Source organism: Myotis brandtii, unplaced genomic scaffold, assembly GCF_000412655.1.
Source record: "Myotis brandtii unplaced genomic scaffold, ASM41265v1 scaffold305, whole genome shotgun sequence".
NCBI classification, from domain to species: Eukaryota; Metazoa; Chordata; class Mammalia; order Chiroptera; family Vespertilionidae; genus Myotis; species Myotis brandtii.
The window spans coordinates 4,232,599-4,248,944 of record NW_005361652.1 but is presented as its reverse complement, the minus strand read 5'-3'; the positions used below and the strand labels follow the sequence as shown (position 1 = coordinate 4,248,944).

The following is a 16,346-nucleotide window of genomic DNA, read 5'->3' as shown; positions in this document are numbered from 1 at the left end:
TGTGGAACAACATCTGAATAGCACAACATACCTAAGTATCGTTGCTGATCAAGTTCATCCTATCATGTTGATGGCGTATCCCAATGGAGATGGCTTCTTCCAACAAGACAATGCACCATGCCACAGTGCTTGTATTGTGCAGGAGTGGTTTCAAGAACATGAGGGAGATTTTACCTTGCTTAGGTGGCCCCCACAATCACCAGATCTCAATCCAATTGAGCATTTGTGGGACGAAGTTAAAAGAGCCATCAGGCAGCTGGTTCCGCAACCATCAAATCTCACAGAACTGGACAGTGCTATTCATCAGGCATGGTGTCAGATTCCTCGCATCACCTTTCAACATCTCGTGGAGTCAATGCCAAGAAGAATCGCTGCAGTATTGAAGGCAAAAGGTGGCCCAACGAAGTACTGATGGGGTGGTCATAATAATCTGGCCACTCAGTATATATATATTACTTGGCCATAAAAAAGAATGAAGTCTTACCATTTGTAACAATATGGATGGACCTAGATGATATTATGCTAAGTGAAATAAGTGAGACACCGAAAGAAAAATACCATATGATTTCACTTAAATGTGGAATCTAAAGGACAAAAAAAAGAGAACAAACAAAGTAGAAATAGACCCACAGATATAGAGAACAGACTGATGGTTGCCACAGGGGAGGGGTTTGAGAGTTGAGTGAAAAGGGTAAAGCGATTAAGAAGTATAAATTGGCAGTTACAGAATAGTCACAGAGATGTAAATTACAGCATAGAGAATATAGTCAATAATACTGTAATAACTATTAATGGTGGCAGGTGAGTACTTGAAATATTGAGATCACTTTGCAAAATACATGATTATGTAACCACTATGTTGTACACCTGAAACTAAAAGAAAATAATATTGAATGTAAACTGTAATTGAAAAAAATTTTAATAATAAAAATAAAAAAGAACAAGGCTCAGAGTTTCACTAAACTCTTACAAACATAAAGAAAAGCTTAATCTTAGGAATTTAATTTAATCCCAGGAAGTAGTACAAAACCTATTTTCTCAAATGTTTCAAGCAAAACCTTAGAAAATGTTCCCAAGTGAATCAGAACTAAACTTTTTTAGTTGAATTTTTTCTTTAAATTCTTCCTGAGAAATGAAAGAGCAGAGACAGAGGGAGAGAGAGAGGGAATATGGGAGGGAGGGGGATTACCTTTTCTAGTTGAGATTTTGGAGCAGACATCTTCTTCCATTCTGGAAAGAGGCCAGATCTGTCCAGAGAGTCTCTCCTGTAGGTAGATACAGAAGTTATAACAAAACCACCTCCTCCCTTTCCTCTTCTAAGGACCCAAGCTCTAGGGAAGGAAAGCAACTGGCTTGCTCTCACCAAATCCATAAGATAAACTTCACATCAGATTTTCCTTGAAGTAATGCAGATGATCAGATAAGCAACTTTGCACAAACACACACACACACACACACACACACACACACACACACACACACACCAATTCCTAAAGGACAGCAGCATCTGTTGCTGCTGGTCCAGGAACACTCCTCCAAGGCACTGTAGCCTGTGGAAGTTAGCATGCTCCTGAAGGCTGTGATTGGAGACAACAGTTGAAGTGCTAATGAAAGACTTGTAGCAAGGTCAGAGAGAAGACTTCATTCAACCTGCTGAAGAGAAGTCAGGAACAATGAAGGCATAGGAGCCTTGCATTCTGATGCTAGAGAACAAAATGGGAAGTCTGGTTGAACAGATGTGCAGGGATTTGCAGGGATCTCACCTGGATGTGCTATCTGAGTCAGCAGTGTAGCTATCCAGACTCTCACTCTCAGCCTCCAGTGCACTCTTTCCACTTTTCGGCTTGGGCACTTCGATTGGTACACTAGAATAAAACCCAAGAGCCAAGATATAAAGGAAGTGGGCTCTCCTGATGAGTATCAGCCTTCCTTCCAACCTATTCACAATGGTAGCCTAAGTGATCTTTCTAGAATAATTATCTGAGTATACTTTTAAAATTGTTCAGCAGTTCCCCACTGCTATTGGGATTGAGTTCAAACTCAGCATGTCAAGAAAATCCTTATGACTTGACCCCTGCTCACCTCTCCAGACTCATCTTTTAACCTCCACTTCACCTTATACTTTACATTCCAGAATGATGAGGCTCTTTTGGTTCCCTGAATTAACAACACTCTCCCTCTTTCCTCTGCCTTGGATATTCTTTTCACAATGGCCATTTTCTTCATCTGGCTAAATCAACTCCTTCAGGTCTCTCCTTATATGTTAATCCTTCCATATTCTCTCTGGCCAAGCTGCTCTAAGTCTGCATTAGTAACCTTCCTATGTGCTCTTAAAGCATCCTGATTTCTTGGTAACAGTCATCACATATCTAATTATTTATGTCTTTTAAAGAAATTATTTAATTTGTTCAATAATTTAAACAAATGATTTGTTTAATGTCTTTTTCCATTAGCCTAAGTTCTGTGAGATCAGTGAGCATGCATCTTGTTCACTGTTGTGTTCCCAATGCCTAGAAGAGAAACTAGCATAGAGTGGGCACTCACATATTTGTTGACTACATTCTTGACTAACTGCCCTCAGTGGGGCTTAAAGTATATATACAAATAAGCAATATAGTTTGAAGACAGTATTCAGAAGACCAGAATTCTTTTTCAGCTTAATGAAAATGACCAAGTCATTCAAAAGAGCAATCCTCATCTCTAAAGGAAAGAACACAATTCCTAGACCCCTTACTTTTAGGAATTTGTGAGAGCAGCAAGAAAAAAAATTTTTTCCTCAAGGATCTGAAGTAATATCATTTGGCTGCCAGGACTCCAAACTCTCCTGGTCCTCTGACCTCACCGGCTACTCCTTCTCAATCTCCTGTGCTGGTCCTTCCTCATGTTCTAGATCTCTACTCTTTGGATGTGTCCAGGCTTATTCCTTGGACTGCTTCTCTTCACTATCTGGAATTATTCCTATGTGACCTTATCTAATCTCATATTCTTTACATATTAGTAAATTGATAACTCCTAAATTTATATCTCAATCAAATGCCAGACTTATATTTCCAAGAGCCTAATTGACTGCTTGGATGTTCAAACATAGCAAGTCTGAAACCAAAGCCCTAATCCTCCCCCAAACCCGCTCTTCTCTCAATCTCATCAAACGGCAACTCCCTCCTTTCATTTCTCAGGTCAAAATTTTTAAGAATCATCCTTGATTCCCATTGTTCTTTCACAATACAAAACCAATGTGTTAGCAAATTTTCTTGGCTATATCTTCAATGTATGTCTAAAATCTAACCAGTTCTCACCCCCTCCACTGCTATTACCCTGGTCCAAACCACCATCATCTAGCTCCTGGATGGCTGCAATAGTCTTCTAACTGAACTCCCTACTTGTGCCCTTGTCCCCCACAATGTATCCTCAACTCAACAGCTAAAATGAGCTTTTAAAATATAAATCCAATATAGAATTACCATATGACCTAGCAATCCCACTCTTAGGTATACACTCAAGAGAAATGAAAACATGTTTCCACAAAAAAACTTGTTCACAAATGTTTATAGCAGCATTATTCCCAATAGCCAACAGCCCAAATGTCCATCAATGGATGAATGGATAAATGAAATGTGGTCTATATATAAATTGAAATATTATCAACAGTAAGAAGGAATGAAGTTCTAATACATGCTACAACATGGATGAACATTGAAAAATTATGTTAATTTAAAGAAGCCAGATATAAATGGCCACATTTCATTGACTCCATTTATACGGAATGTCCAGAATAGACAAATCCATAGAGAATGAAAGCAGGTTAGGGGCTTGGAGAAATGTGGAATGCCTGCTTAATAGGTCCAGGGTTTCTTTTTGGATTGATTAAAATGTTCTAAAATACATACTTTTTAAAATGTTAAAGTTATTAATTTTATACTACGTGAATTTTACTTCAATTTAGAAAAAGAAAAAAATAGTATCAGTCATTCAGAGCCCTCCATCTCACTTGAAGTAAAAGACAGAGTCCTTACAGTATCAACAAAGTCTTACATGATCTGCTTTTCACCCTATCTCTGTCTTCATATCCTACCCTTCCCCCCTTCTAATGCATTTCCAGACTACTCTAACATGCCAAACACAAACTCACCTTAGGTCTTTATATTTTTTGCTTTCTCTGCTTAGAATGCTTTTCCCCCAAATACTCTCAGGGTTTGCTCCCTCATTTGCTTCACATCTTTGTTCAAATGTTACCTTATTAAGACTTTTCCCTGGATGTCCTTAATAAAACAGTATATGTACACACATGCTTTCCTAGCACCTTTCGGTCTACTTCATTTTCTCCATAACACTTGTCAACATCTTATATACAATATATTTACTTGATTATTTATTGTCTGTGTTTCCTACCCCCAAATTTAAGCTTCCTTGAAAACAACACGGAAGGGACTTCGTTGTATTCATTAGTGTGTCACACTGCTTAAAACAATGCCTGGCAAATAGTAGGCATTCATGGGCATTTATTAACAAATAAACTAAACAGTAAATGAACAAAGATTGAAGTAAGCAAAATCTATGTCTTAGGCAGTAAACAATAAAGTTTCCAAGTTATCAACTGGTGTTTAAGGCAGCTCTATGAAAACAGGATTGGTTGAAATCCTAGGGAATGCAAGAAGTGAAACAGCAGTCATTTTTAAAGTCCAAGACACAGCAGGGAGCTTGATTTTACTTTTACTTTGGAAATATTCTTTTTTCCCCCTTTGCTCCACAGAATAAATAACCCAAAGTAAAACCATTCCTCCAGAGAGGTAGTTTAACAATGGTCCATGGAGAGTATTTTCTGCTTGTATTTTTCCCTAAAGATTAATACATACAGATCCAGAGCTAATACAAACAACCCTAGGGGTAAAAAGCAATTATTTGACATCTGTGCAGTAAAAAAATAAACTAAGAGATGGGAGTCCTGGGCTCTAACTATCTTTATGATCTTAAGTAAATCACTTATCCTGCCCTCTTTTCTGTAAAAAAATAAGGGGGTTGAATTAGATTATCTCTTAAGCTCCATAATTTTATGGAAAAGATCATTTATGGCCACTTAATCTGTTTTCATGTTTAGAATAAATAAGAGTTTTCTGGATCCAATGAGACAAAAAGTCATAGACAGCCAGAAGCAATAGGATTCAGAAATTACATTCTAACCGATGATGTCAGATGTGTTAATCAAGTTCAGGAAATAAAGCCATTCTTATCCTTATCCACAAAGGAAAAAGGGGGCCTCATCACCTAAAACAGATGAGTCACCCACCCAAGGCTGTGTGGATAAAATCACACTACATACAGTAACTCCTCACTTTGTGTCATCCATAGGTTCTTGGAAACTGTGACTTTAAGTGAAACAACGTATAACAAAACCAATTTTATCACAGGCTAATTGATATAAACAACGGTTAAGTACTTATGGCATATTTCTGATCACAAAAACACCACCAACCTTCTAAATAAAGACCCACAGCACTTCTAATATTAAACATTGAAGTAAATGTGAGTTATACATACATTTAAGAAAAATTAAAAAGAACAAGTAAGATAATTATTTTTCAACCTGCTTATTCCAGTTCATGGTCACTGGTGGCCAGAGACTCAGCTCAGGGCGCAGGACAGAAACCCGCACTGGACAGGATGCCCTTCCATCACAGGGCACACTCACACCCAGCTACACTCACTCACACTGGGATAATTTATACACCACTTAACCTAACATACACAGGTTTGGGATGTGGGAGGAAACTGGAGTATCCAGAGAAAACCCACACAGACATGGGGAGAACATGCAAATGCCACACAGATAGTAGTCTTGGCCTGGAATCAAGTTTTTTGTCATCAACATTATAAAGAAATGACGTTGAATGAAAAAATGTTATTTAAGGATTTGTTGTATATACATACAAGGAAATACTACACAGATAGTAAAATGAATGATGTAGACCCTTGGTGCTGACACAGAAAGATATCAAGGTTATATTATCCTATATATTTTTTCCTTTTTACAACTTGAATTATAACTGACATAAACTGCATGTTTAAGTGTGCAATTTGATGAGTTTTGACATGTATGTACACTCGTGAAACCATTACCACAATTAAGTTAGTGAACACATATATTACTACCCAAACTTCCCTTGTGCCCCTTGGTAATCCATCCACCTTTCTGTCACTCAAATTTAATTTGCATTTGCTATAATTTGATATAAACAGAATCATACAGTGTGTCTTTTTTATTTGGATTCTTTCACTCACCATGATTATTCTGAGATTCATCCATGTTGCTGCATGTATCAGTAGTCCATTCCTTTTCATTGCTGAGTAGTATTCCACTGTATAAACAAATGCCAATTTATCCCTTTGGGATGTTTCTAGGTTTTGGATATTACAAATAAAGCTGCTATGAACATTCATGTATAAGTCTTTATATGGACATATGCTATCACTTCTCTTGAGTAAATACCTAGGAATGGAATGATTGAATCACAAGATAGGTGTACATTTAACTTGCTAAGACACTACTAAACTGCTTTTCAAAGTGGCTTGACTATTATACATTTACACCAGCAGTGTATGAGTATTCCAGTTGCTCTACATCCTTACAGACAATTGGAATGCTCAATATTTTTCATTTTAGCCATTATAGTGAGTACATGGTAGCATCTTACTGTAATCTTAATTTGCATTTCTGTAGTAACTAATGATGTTGAGCATCTTTTAAAGTGCTTATTGCACACCTGTATATTGTCTTTGGTGAAATGTCTGTTCGAATCTTTTGTTCATTTTTTATCGAATTATCTGTATTATTGAGTTTTTAAAGTTCTTCCTCGTTCACATAATGTGCATTTAGAATAACGTTTTTAAAAGTAAATTAAAAATTTAAGAAACCCTCTAGGTCCATCCATATTGTCACTAAAGGTAAGATAAGTCAGTCAGAGAAAGAAAAATACCACATTATTTCACTTACATGTGGAATCTAAATAACAATATAAATGAACAAAATAGAAACAGACTCATAGATACAGAGAACAGACTGATGGTTATCAGAGAAGAGGGGTTTGGGGGACTGAGTGGAAAAGGTGAAGGGATTAAGAAGTACATATTGGGGGGAAAAAGTACAAATTGGTAGTTATAAAATAGTCATGAGGATGCAAATACAGCATAGAAAATGTAGTCAATAATATTTTAATAACTACGTGTGGTGCCAGGTACGTACTGGCAATATCAGGGGGAATACTTTGTAAAGTATATGATTGTCTTACCTATGTTATACACCTGAAACTAATATAAAATAATATTGAATGTAAACTGTAATTTAAAAATAAAACCAAAACGTTTTTTAAGAATCTATCCCATATGTGTACATTTAGACAGTCTGCTAGTCCATATACCAAAACTCTTGTCTGGGGCAGAAGCAGTGTGGTCACACATTTAATATATTTCCATATTGCTTTTCAACAATCATATAAAATGTGAGAAAGTTATTTGTCGTTGGCTGAGGAAAAGTTAGAAATAAAACACAAATAAAAAGCCAAAAATTCACCAGCAGAAATGGTCTTGCAAATATATAAATATGCCATTAGGTGTGTGTGTGGGGGGGGAGAAATAACTTGAAAAATGAACAAAGAACCTATTCTGGAGAATAATATAGCCCTAGGAAAATAAGTAGGTTTCTTGTGAATCTTTTACATTGCACAGGAATTGAATAGAATATAGGTTTGATAAAATGCAAGAGTTCAAATACTAGCTATTAAAGTAACAAAATTAGAGGAAAAGGAAGATTGAAATGAGAGAACAAATTAAAACCTAAATAATATAATTCATTTCAAATAATTAGAAACAGCAAAAAGGAAGGGAGGGAGGAAATAAGGGAAGGAGGGGAAGAAAAAACTGGCAGAAAATCAAAGTAATAGCACAGAGGAAAGGGTTGGGCTAATCATGCTTAATTGCATTCATCTTTCTCTTTTACCTCTTGCATTTAATAGTAAAAGAAAAGGACAGAAATGGAGAACAAGGAAATCCAATGTCCCTGAGGTGGAGAACTTAACTAATGAAAAAAGAAAAAAAGTTCAGAGTATACAATACAAAAAATTTGTCCAGCAATGAAGAAAGAACTCATCAAGGGTACACCACATGTTAGGGAAAAGTGATACACCACTGAGACATATCCTTGCTAAGTTACTAAACTTCAAGAAAACTAGCCTGGCTGGTGTGGCTCAGTGGTTGAGCATCGACCTATGAACCAGGAGGGCATGATTCGATTCCCAGTAGGGGGCATGCAAGAGGCAGCTGATCAGTGATTTTCTCTCATCAATGCTTCTCTCTCTTGCTCTCCCTCCCTCCCTCCCTCTCTGAAATCAATAGAAAAATATTTTTAAAAGAAAAATAAAGGAATTTGTTTACACACACACACACACACACACACACACACACACACACACACACGATGAGTTACCTACAAGGGAGAAAAATAAGAACTAGCTAGCTAGCCTCAGATTTCTTCACAGTTACATCCAGTGGCAGAAGACAATAATGTCTACAACATTCTGAGGGAAAGAAAGTGTGACCCAAGAATATAATATCCAGCCAAGATATCATTCAAGTATAAAGGCACTAGTAGACAGACACTCTCAACATGAAAGAATGAAATAAAAATAGCACCCACAAGCCCTTCTTGAAGGAATTTCTTAATGAAAAAATCCAGGTAATTAAGAAATAAATCAAAGTAAAGAACTCAGAAATTCAGAGAAGTCATGGTACAGTGCATGGTTATAAGCATACAATCATTTTAAATATGAACTAAAAATAAAAAAGATAAAACTAACAGATGATTTATGATAGCATAACAGAATATAAATGCCATAATAATTTGAGTAATAAAAATTGGGAGTAGGGGAAAAAGTTGGGAGGGAGTGTAAGAAACCTAATCTCCTCTTTCATAGCAGACAGTACACTTATAATGTGCAATATTGAAATAGGTAGCTTTAAAAAAAATGACTGAATGACTATTTGACCCAGCAACTCCACACCTAGGTATCTATCTACCTAAGAGAAATTAAATCATATGTGCAAACAAAAACTCGTAATGAATGTTCATAACAGCATTACTCACAAAAGCCAGAAAGTGGAACAACCCACATATCCATCAACAGATGAATGGATAAACAAATGTGATATGTACATATAATGGGATATTATTTGGCAATAAAAAGAAATGAAGTACTGATACATGCCACCACATAGACGAACCTTAAAAACATTATGTTAAATGAGAGAAGATGGTCACAAAGGACCACATATTGTATGATTCCATTTAAATGAAACATTCTGAATAGGTAAATATATAAAAACTAGTGGCCCAGTGCACGAAATTCGTGCACATTAAAAGGGAATTAATTAGAGGAAATATTTTAATATTGATATTTGCCCTTTCTCTATAATAGAAGTGTCAGAGATGAAAGACAATTAGTAAAATGTATATGAAAATCTCCCTCCTGCCCTGACTGGTTTGGCTCAGTGGATAGAGCGTCGGCCTGTGGACTGAAGGGTCCCAGGTTCGATTCCGGTCAGGGGCATGTACCTTGGTTGCGGGCACATCCCCAGTGTGGGGTGTGCAAGAGGCAGCTGATCGATGTTTCTCTCTCATCAATGTTTCTAACTCTCTATCCCTCTCCCTTCCTCTCTGTAAAAAATCAGTAAAATATATTTTAAAAAAATAGAAAATCTCCCTCCTGTCAGAGTCTGGGGCGCACTGCGGGTCCCAGAGTCAAGTCCCCGGCCACCCGCGTGCACCTCGAAATTGCGTGAGACCCAGACCCGGCCGGCCCCACCCCTATCAAGCCCTGCAGGGTGGGGGGTGCAGCCTCAGGTCCCCCATCAAGCCCTGCTGGGGGGGGGGACACAGCCTCAGGTCTCTTGGCCCAGCCTCAAGTCCCCTGGCCCCGGTGCGGGGGACGCGGACTCAGGTCCCCCCGCCTGGCCTCAGTTCCCCTGGCCCTGGCACGAGGGCAGGAAGGCGTGATGACCATTTGGATATTAGCTCTTTATTATATAGGATAGAATGTAGATCAGTGATTGCTTAGGGATAGGGAAGGATAGGGAGGCTGCGAGGAATAATAGCTACAAGATACAGGGTTTCTTTTTAAGGTGATGAAAAGTTCTATAATCGATTGGGGTAATGGTTGCACAATTCTGTAAATATACTAAAACCCACTGCACTGTACACTATAAGTGGATTAACTGTATGGTATGTGAATTTTATCTCGAAAAGTTCCTTAACAAAAAGACATTAGAAAAAAAATTAATAACTGTTCAATGTTTCATAATATTTTTTCTTAACCTTAGAGGGATGTTAATGACTGGTATATTTTACTAGAGGCCTGCTGCACGAAATTCGTGCACTCGGAGTGGGGGGTCCCTCAGCCCGGACTGCACCCTCTCACAGTCTGTGAACCCTCAGGGGATGTCCCCCATAGGGAGTGGGCCTAAGCCATCAGTCGGACATCCTTAGTGCTGCCACAGAGGCGGGAGAGGCTCCCACCACCACTGTTGCATTAGCCAGCCATGAGCCCAGCTTCTGGCTGAGCGGCGCTCACCCTGTGGGAGCACACTGACCACACGGGCCTACAGGGGAGGGCAATTGGGGGCAATATTGTAGTGACCGGCCTGCAGGGGAGGGTAGTTGGGAGGGACCAGGCCTACAGGGGAGGGCAATTGGGGGCAATGTCATAGTGACCGGTCGTTTTGCTGTTCAGTCAATTTGCATATTAGCCTTTTATTATATAGGATAGTTAAAAAAACACATTTGTCTGAAGATTAGCAATTCTTCAACTTTACTTAAGTATTTTAGTCTGATAAATTCAAGTAAAATTAAACAAAATGTTTTAAATTTATTATAATCCTATATTACAAAGATTTTCTATGTACCCATTCACCCCTCTATGTCTAGATATGCAAAAAAAGATATATGAAATAATTTTCATATAATGTGAACCCTGAAAAAGGAATTTGGGTGATTTGTTGCTTTCTTTATTATTTCCTACTAGAAGCCTGGTGCACAAATCCATGCACTGGGCCTCTAGTATGCATATAATCTTTGGTTAATCTCTTCCCACCCTCCCCCCTCCCCCTTCCCTCTGAGATTCATCAGTTTGTTCCATGTTTCCATGCCTGTGCACTGAGCATCTGCCCCCTGGTGGTCAGTGCACGTCATGGCTACTGGTCGAGCAGTTGAACGGTCACTTAGGCTTTTATATATATAGATATTGATTAAATTTTCAATAATGAGTATGTGTTATTTGTGTTTATCTTTAAGTTGTCCTTATAAAGCAAATACGCCAAAGTATTAATGTTTACATATGGGTAGTAGGATTAGGAATATTGTTTTCCTCCCTTAAAAATATTTTCATTGATTTTTAGAGAGATAGGAAAGGAGAGGGAGAGAGAAGGAAAAAGATCGATGTGAAAGGGAAACATCGATTGGCTTCCTCCTTCACGACCCCTGCTGGAAATTGAGCCCGCAACCCGGGCATGTACCCTGACCAGGAATCAAACCAGCAACCTTTTGGTGCATGGGCCAATGTCCAACTAACAGCCACATTGACCAGGGCTTTTTCCCTCCTTCTTTATTTTCTGTACTTTCCCAATTTTCCTACAATGAACATCTATTATTTTAGAGACAGAACAAAGTAAAAAATAATAGAATTAAAGAGATGTGTAGCAGTTCTTGAAATGATTGGTTCTTACCTGGGCTCCTTCTGTTGCTCCTGAATGATCTTTCTTCCTGGCCAGACATCACCCATTTGTGACTGATGATGGAGGGACTGTCCCACAGTCTCTCTTTTATTCACTTCAAAACAAACAAAAACATGGCAGAGTGGTGGTGATGAGGGGGGAAAGGGAAACACATTATACTTTCAAAAGGGATAGCAATATAATCTTTATGTTCCCCCACAATCAGGCTGAGCCCATGAAGGTAAGATACCACCAATAAGAACACATGACGTGCCCTGACCGGTTTGGCTCAGTGGCTAGAGCCTGTGGACCGAAGAGTCTCAGGTTCGATTCCAGTCAAGGGCATGTACCTTGGTTGCGGGCACATCCCCAGGAGGGGGTGTGCAGGAGGCAGCTGATCGATGTTTCTCTCTCATGGATGCTTCTAACTCTCTATCCCTCTCCCTTCCTCTCTGTAAAAAAATCAATAAAATATATTTTTTAAAAAAAGAATACATGAGGATTTCACACCAGAGGATCTATGACTTGAGGTCAAACACCTTAAGGAACCACCTCCAGAAAGATCCTCTACCTGCAGGTTTGCGGCGCAGGGACATCCTGATTATCTCACTGCCTGTGCGATAAGCAAAGCGATTCACTTTCTGGTCATAAAACCAGTCTCCAGTTGCCTTCTTCAGCTCTCTGGGAAGGAATATAAGAAAATGACAGATAGATAATGGTTCTTGTCATTCAACCAATGAAGGCTGAGAGGAGAAAGTCTCACCACAGCCAGGGCCTCATTTCCTCTCTCTACTCAGCCCTAAGTGACACTCACATTTCCTTGGCGCACACCTTGCACCTCCAGGTACCATTGCTTTCATGAATACGGCAGTCTCGGCACACCAGGTGATTACAACCCCGACAAGTGTTGGTCTTAGGAGTCAAACGGCCCAGGTTCTCCTGGCACCGGGCACAGGTCCGATCACTATAGTGTTGGCTGCCCCTCTTGGCCCCTTTCCTTTTTATTTCCAGTAATTCATTCTTCAATCGCCTGCCGAGACCCAAAAAAGAAGTACAAGTTTATTCAGGATTTGCACAGGTTAGAGAGAGAGGGGTTGTGGAGTAGAGACAGTAAAACTATTTAGTTCTATGAAAGCAATCACCTCAGAGCCCAACCTAAGCCAATGAAGAGTTGTAAACGTCATACACAAGTTCCTCTGAAAGTCATATCCTGTATAATAAAGAGGTAATATGCAAATTGACCATCATTCCAACACACAAGATGGCCGGCAGGGGAGGGCAGTTGTGGGCCATTAGGCCAGCAGGGGAGGGCAGTTGGGGGCAAACAGGCTGGCAGGGGAGGACAGTTAAGGGTGATCGGGCTGACAAGGGAGGGCAGTTAGGGGTGACTGGGCCAGCAGGGGAGGGCAATTGGGGGCGACCAGGCCTGCAGGGGAGGACAGTTAGGGGCGACCAGGCTGGCAGGAAAGGGCAGTTAGGGGAGACCAGGCCAGCAGGGGAGGGCAGTTAGGGGCAATTGGGCTGGCAGGGGAGCAGTTAGGCGTCGATCAGGCTGGCAGGGGAGTGGTTAGGGGGCAATCAGGCAGGCATGCAGGCAAGCAGTTGGGAGCCAGCAGTCCCAGATTGGAGAGGATGCAGACTGGGCTGAGGGACACACACACACACACACACACACACACACACACGCGCGCGCGCATGCACGAATTTTGTGCACCAGGCCTCTAGTGAGAGTTATAAGAAAAAGTCTGGATATCACTGGTCAAAAGCCTGGGAACCCATGCTTTTTCTGGAACTCTTACCTAATCCTTTTCTCATCTGCTTTTCGGAGTTCCTCATCTCGTTGTAGAACACTAATGATCAAATCCCTTTCCATCTCAGACAGAAAAGAGAGGTCAAGCATCTCCGACATGACTTATTCTATTTTTCCTTCTATTCTTCTTTCTTCAAAGCAACCAGCATAGGAGAGCTACCAGAGTTGCCTGAAATAAGTTAAGAATTAATTTCACACAGATAATTTACTCCAGAATAGGCCCACAGCTCTAGAGGCTTTTAGTAGACCACTTTCCCCTTGAGTCAGGCTAAAGAGACAATCAATGCAGCCCAGCTGGTGTGGCTCAGTGGTTGAGCATCAACCTATGAGCCAGGAGGTCATGGTTCAATTCCTGGTCAGGGCACATGCCTGAGTTGTGGGCTCAATCCCCAGTGTGGGGTGTACAGGAGGCAGCCGATCAATGATTCTCTCTCATCATTGATGATTCAATCTCTCTCTCTCCCTTCCTCTCTGAAAGCAATAAAAACATATTTTTTAAAAAGAGACAATGTAGAATTATCTGACCTATTTACCATTCCTACACCCCTGAATTAAAGATGGGGCTTTGATTTAACATTAAGAGGCTTTGATTTTTCAAGTAGAAAAACTTATTCATGACTCCGGGAAAGGGTTGGGTCTTTCATCTTGGTCAGGAAAGAGTTCAGACCAAATGAGTCAAACTCCCCCTCCACCAAGCAGATCCTCAATCATCCAATTTTCAATACTTTAAATGTTCTCAAGCCCCAAGTCTATTAATGCAAAAAATCAGATACCTGTTCTCTGTAGTAGAAGAGAAAACCACATGAGGATTCCTGCCATTTGAAGCCCATTTTTCCTTTCCTGACCAACTTCCATGTTCCCAGGATTCACTCAGCTTTCAGCTACATTTCAAAACTTCCATCACCTACTCTATCTCCCAAAGTTCTTTTTTTTAAATTTTATTTTATTGTTTAAAGTATTACAAATAGTAGTACATATGTCGCTTTTTTTCCCCATTGACCTCCCACCGGCCCCTATACCCTGCCGCCCGCCGGCACATGCCCTCACCCCCCATCCAGTGTCTTGCATCCATTGGTTATCTTTATATGCATGTATACAAGTCCTTTGGTTGATCTCTTATTGCTAACACTACCTCAAGGATATCTTTACCCATTCCATGCACATTTGTTGAGCACCCACTCTAACAGCCATTGTGCAAAGTGTGAGAAATAGATCCGTAAAACAGTTCCTGCCTTAGGTTCACAGGGTAGTAGGGCAAACAGATACATAAAAATACAGTACAATGTACTAAGTTCTATCAGAGGGATCATAAATTAAATGCTATGGAACTTAGAGAAGGAAGAAAATAATTCTAACTTGCATAGAGAGGGAAAAGAGAGCACTGCATACATGGAAGGCTTTATAGAAGAGGTGAATTTTGTCTTATACAACAGAGTATATGTTTGCCAGTAGGGGACAATGTTAGGAGAGATAGGTCAGGGTGAGATTATATAAATCTCAAATACTCTTAAAAAATTAAGAATTTTAAAATTCATTATATAGACAATAGAAATCCATCAAACATCTTTGTTGCTGCTTTGTTTCTTATATTGGGAAGTCACATGATCAAATTCATTTTACAGAGATCAATTAGCTATAATATAAAAGGCTGACTTAAAGGACAGACTGAAGTGCAATTTGATAGTACATAACACATTGTAAAATATGCATACTGCTTAGTCAAGCAATACCACTTCTAAGACTCTACCTAATAGAAATATTCACACAAATGTGAATGCAAGGGTATATGTACAAGAATGTTACTGCAACATTATTTGCAAGAGAAAAAAAAGTTCTTTAACAAATGAATCATTAAACCAAATACTACTTCCACATAACAACATACTATGTGGCCATTTAAAATGTGGTAGATCTATATGAAAATACATCCCTGAGTGGAAAAGAAGTAGTTGCAGGAAAATATTGAATGATCTTTTTTGGTAAAGTATTTATCTAAACATTTGTAAGAGAAGAAATGGGTTTAGAAGTAAGGCAAGAAGCATAGTTTTAGTCATATTGAGTTTGTGCTGCATACAGCATATTCAGGTAGTTAGACCCAGGATGTTGAAGGCACAGAGCTGAACGTTAGGAAGAGAGACTATATCTGAAAATATATATTTGGTAGTCATGTGAGTCAGAGCCCAGGAGAGAGATATGAGGTTCATATTTACCTTCTCTGCTCTCCCTTAAAACTAGACAACAAACCCTTTTAAACTTAAGGTGTTTTTTTTTTGTTTTTTTTTTTGTTTTTTTTTACTAATTACCTACTGGATAATCTACACTAATAAAACAGAAACATGCAAATTGGTGTCACTCCGCTACCCTTCCCATTGGCTAATCAGGGCGATATGCAAATTAACTGCCAGCCAAGATGGCGGCCGGCAGCCAGGCAGCTTGAAGCGAACATGAGGCTTGCTTGCTTCAGTGACGGAGGACTCCAACGTCCCCCGCCTGCCACTGCTGGCCTCTGAGCTTGCAGTTTGAAACATTGTTACAAATATAGAAGCTAAACAAAACCCCAGAAACTTGCTTTCAACCAGCCAGGATCTCAGAGCTGGAGTTGAAACAGTGTTTCGATTATAGAACCCAAACAAACCAGATACCTGCTTTCAGCAGCCGAGGCCTAAGAGCTGGAGCCAAGCCTCAGAGCTAAAGCTGGCCCAGAATAAAAAAGAAAAAAAGGAGCGGTTGGGAGCTTCAGTCCCCCGCCAGCCTGAAAACAGCCCTCAGTCCCTCACCCAGA

General features: G+C 39.6%; 1 protein-coding gene across 2 annotated transcripts in view; it reads right to left on the bottom strand.

The window, feature by feature from the left end:
* The window catches only part of SYTL4 (synaptotagmin-like 4), a 96,757-nt gene that overhangs the window by 49,489 nt on the left and 30,922 nt on the right, over positions 1–16,346 (bottom strand). For both annotated transcript variants that reach the window (XM_005869894.2, XM_014542618.1), the window contains exons 2-7: positions 13,554–13,733; positions 12,569–12,784; positions 12,326–12,435; positions 11,767–11,869; positions 1,764–1,865; positions 1,190–1,265 (exon numbers count right to left, since the gene is read on the bottom strand). In XM_005869894.2, the coding sequence (XP_005869956.1) occupies positions 1,190–1,265; positions 1,764–1,865; positions 11,767–11,869; positions 12,326–12,435; positions 12,569–12,784; positions 13,554–13,663 (717 nt within the window). In that variant the 5' untranslated portion in view covers positions 13,664–13,733. The remainder of the gene's footprint in view (positions 1–1,189; positions 1,266–1,763; positions 1,866–11,766; positions 11,870–12,325; positions 12,436–12,568; positions 12,785–13,553; positions 13,734–16,346) is intronic.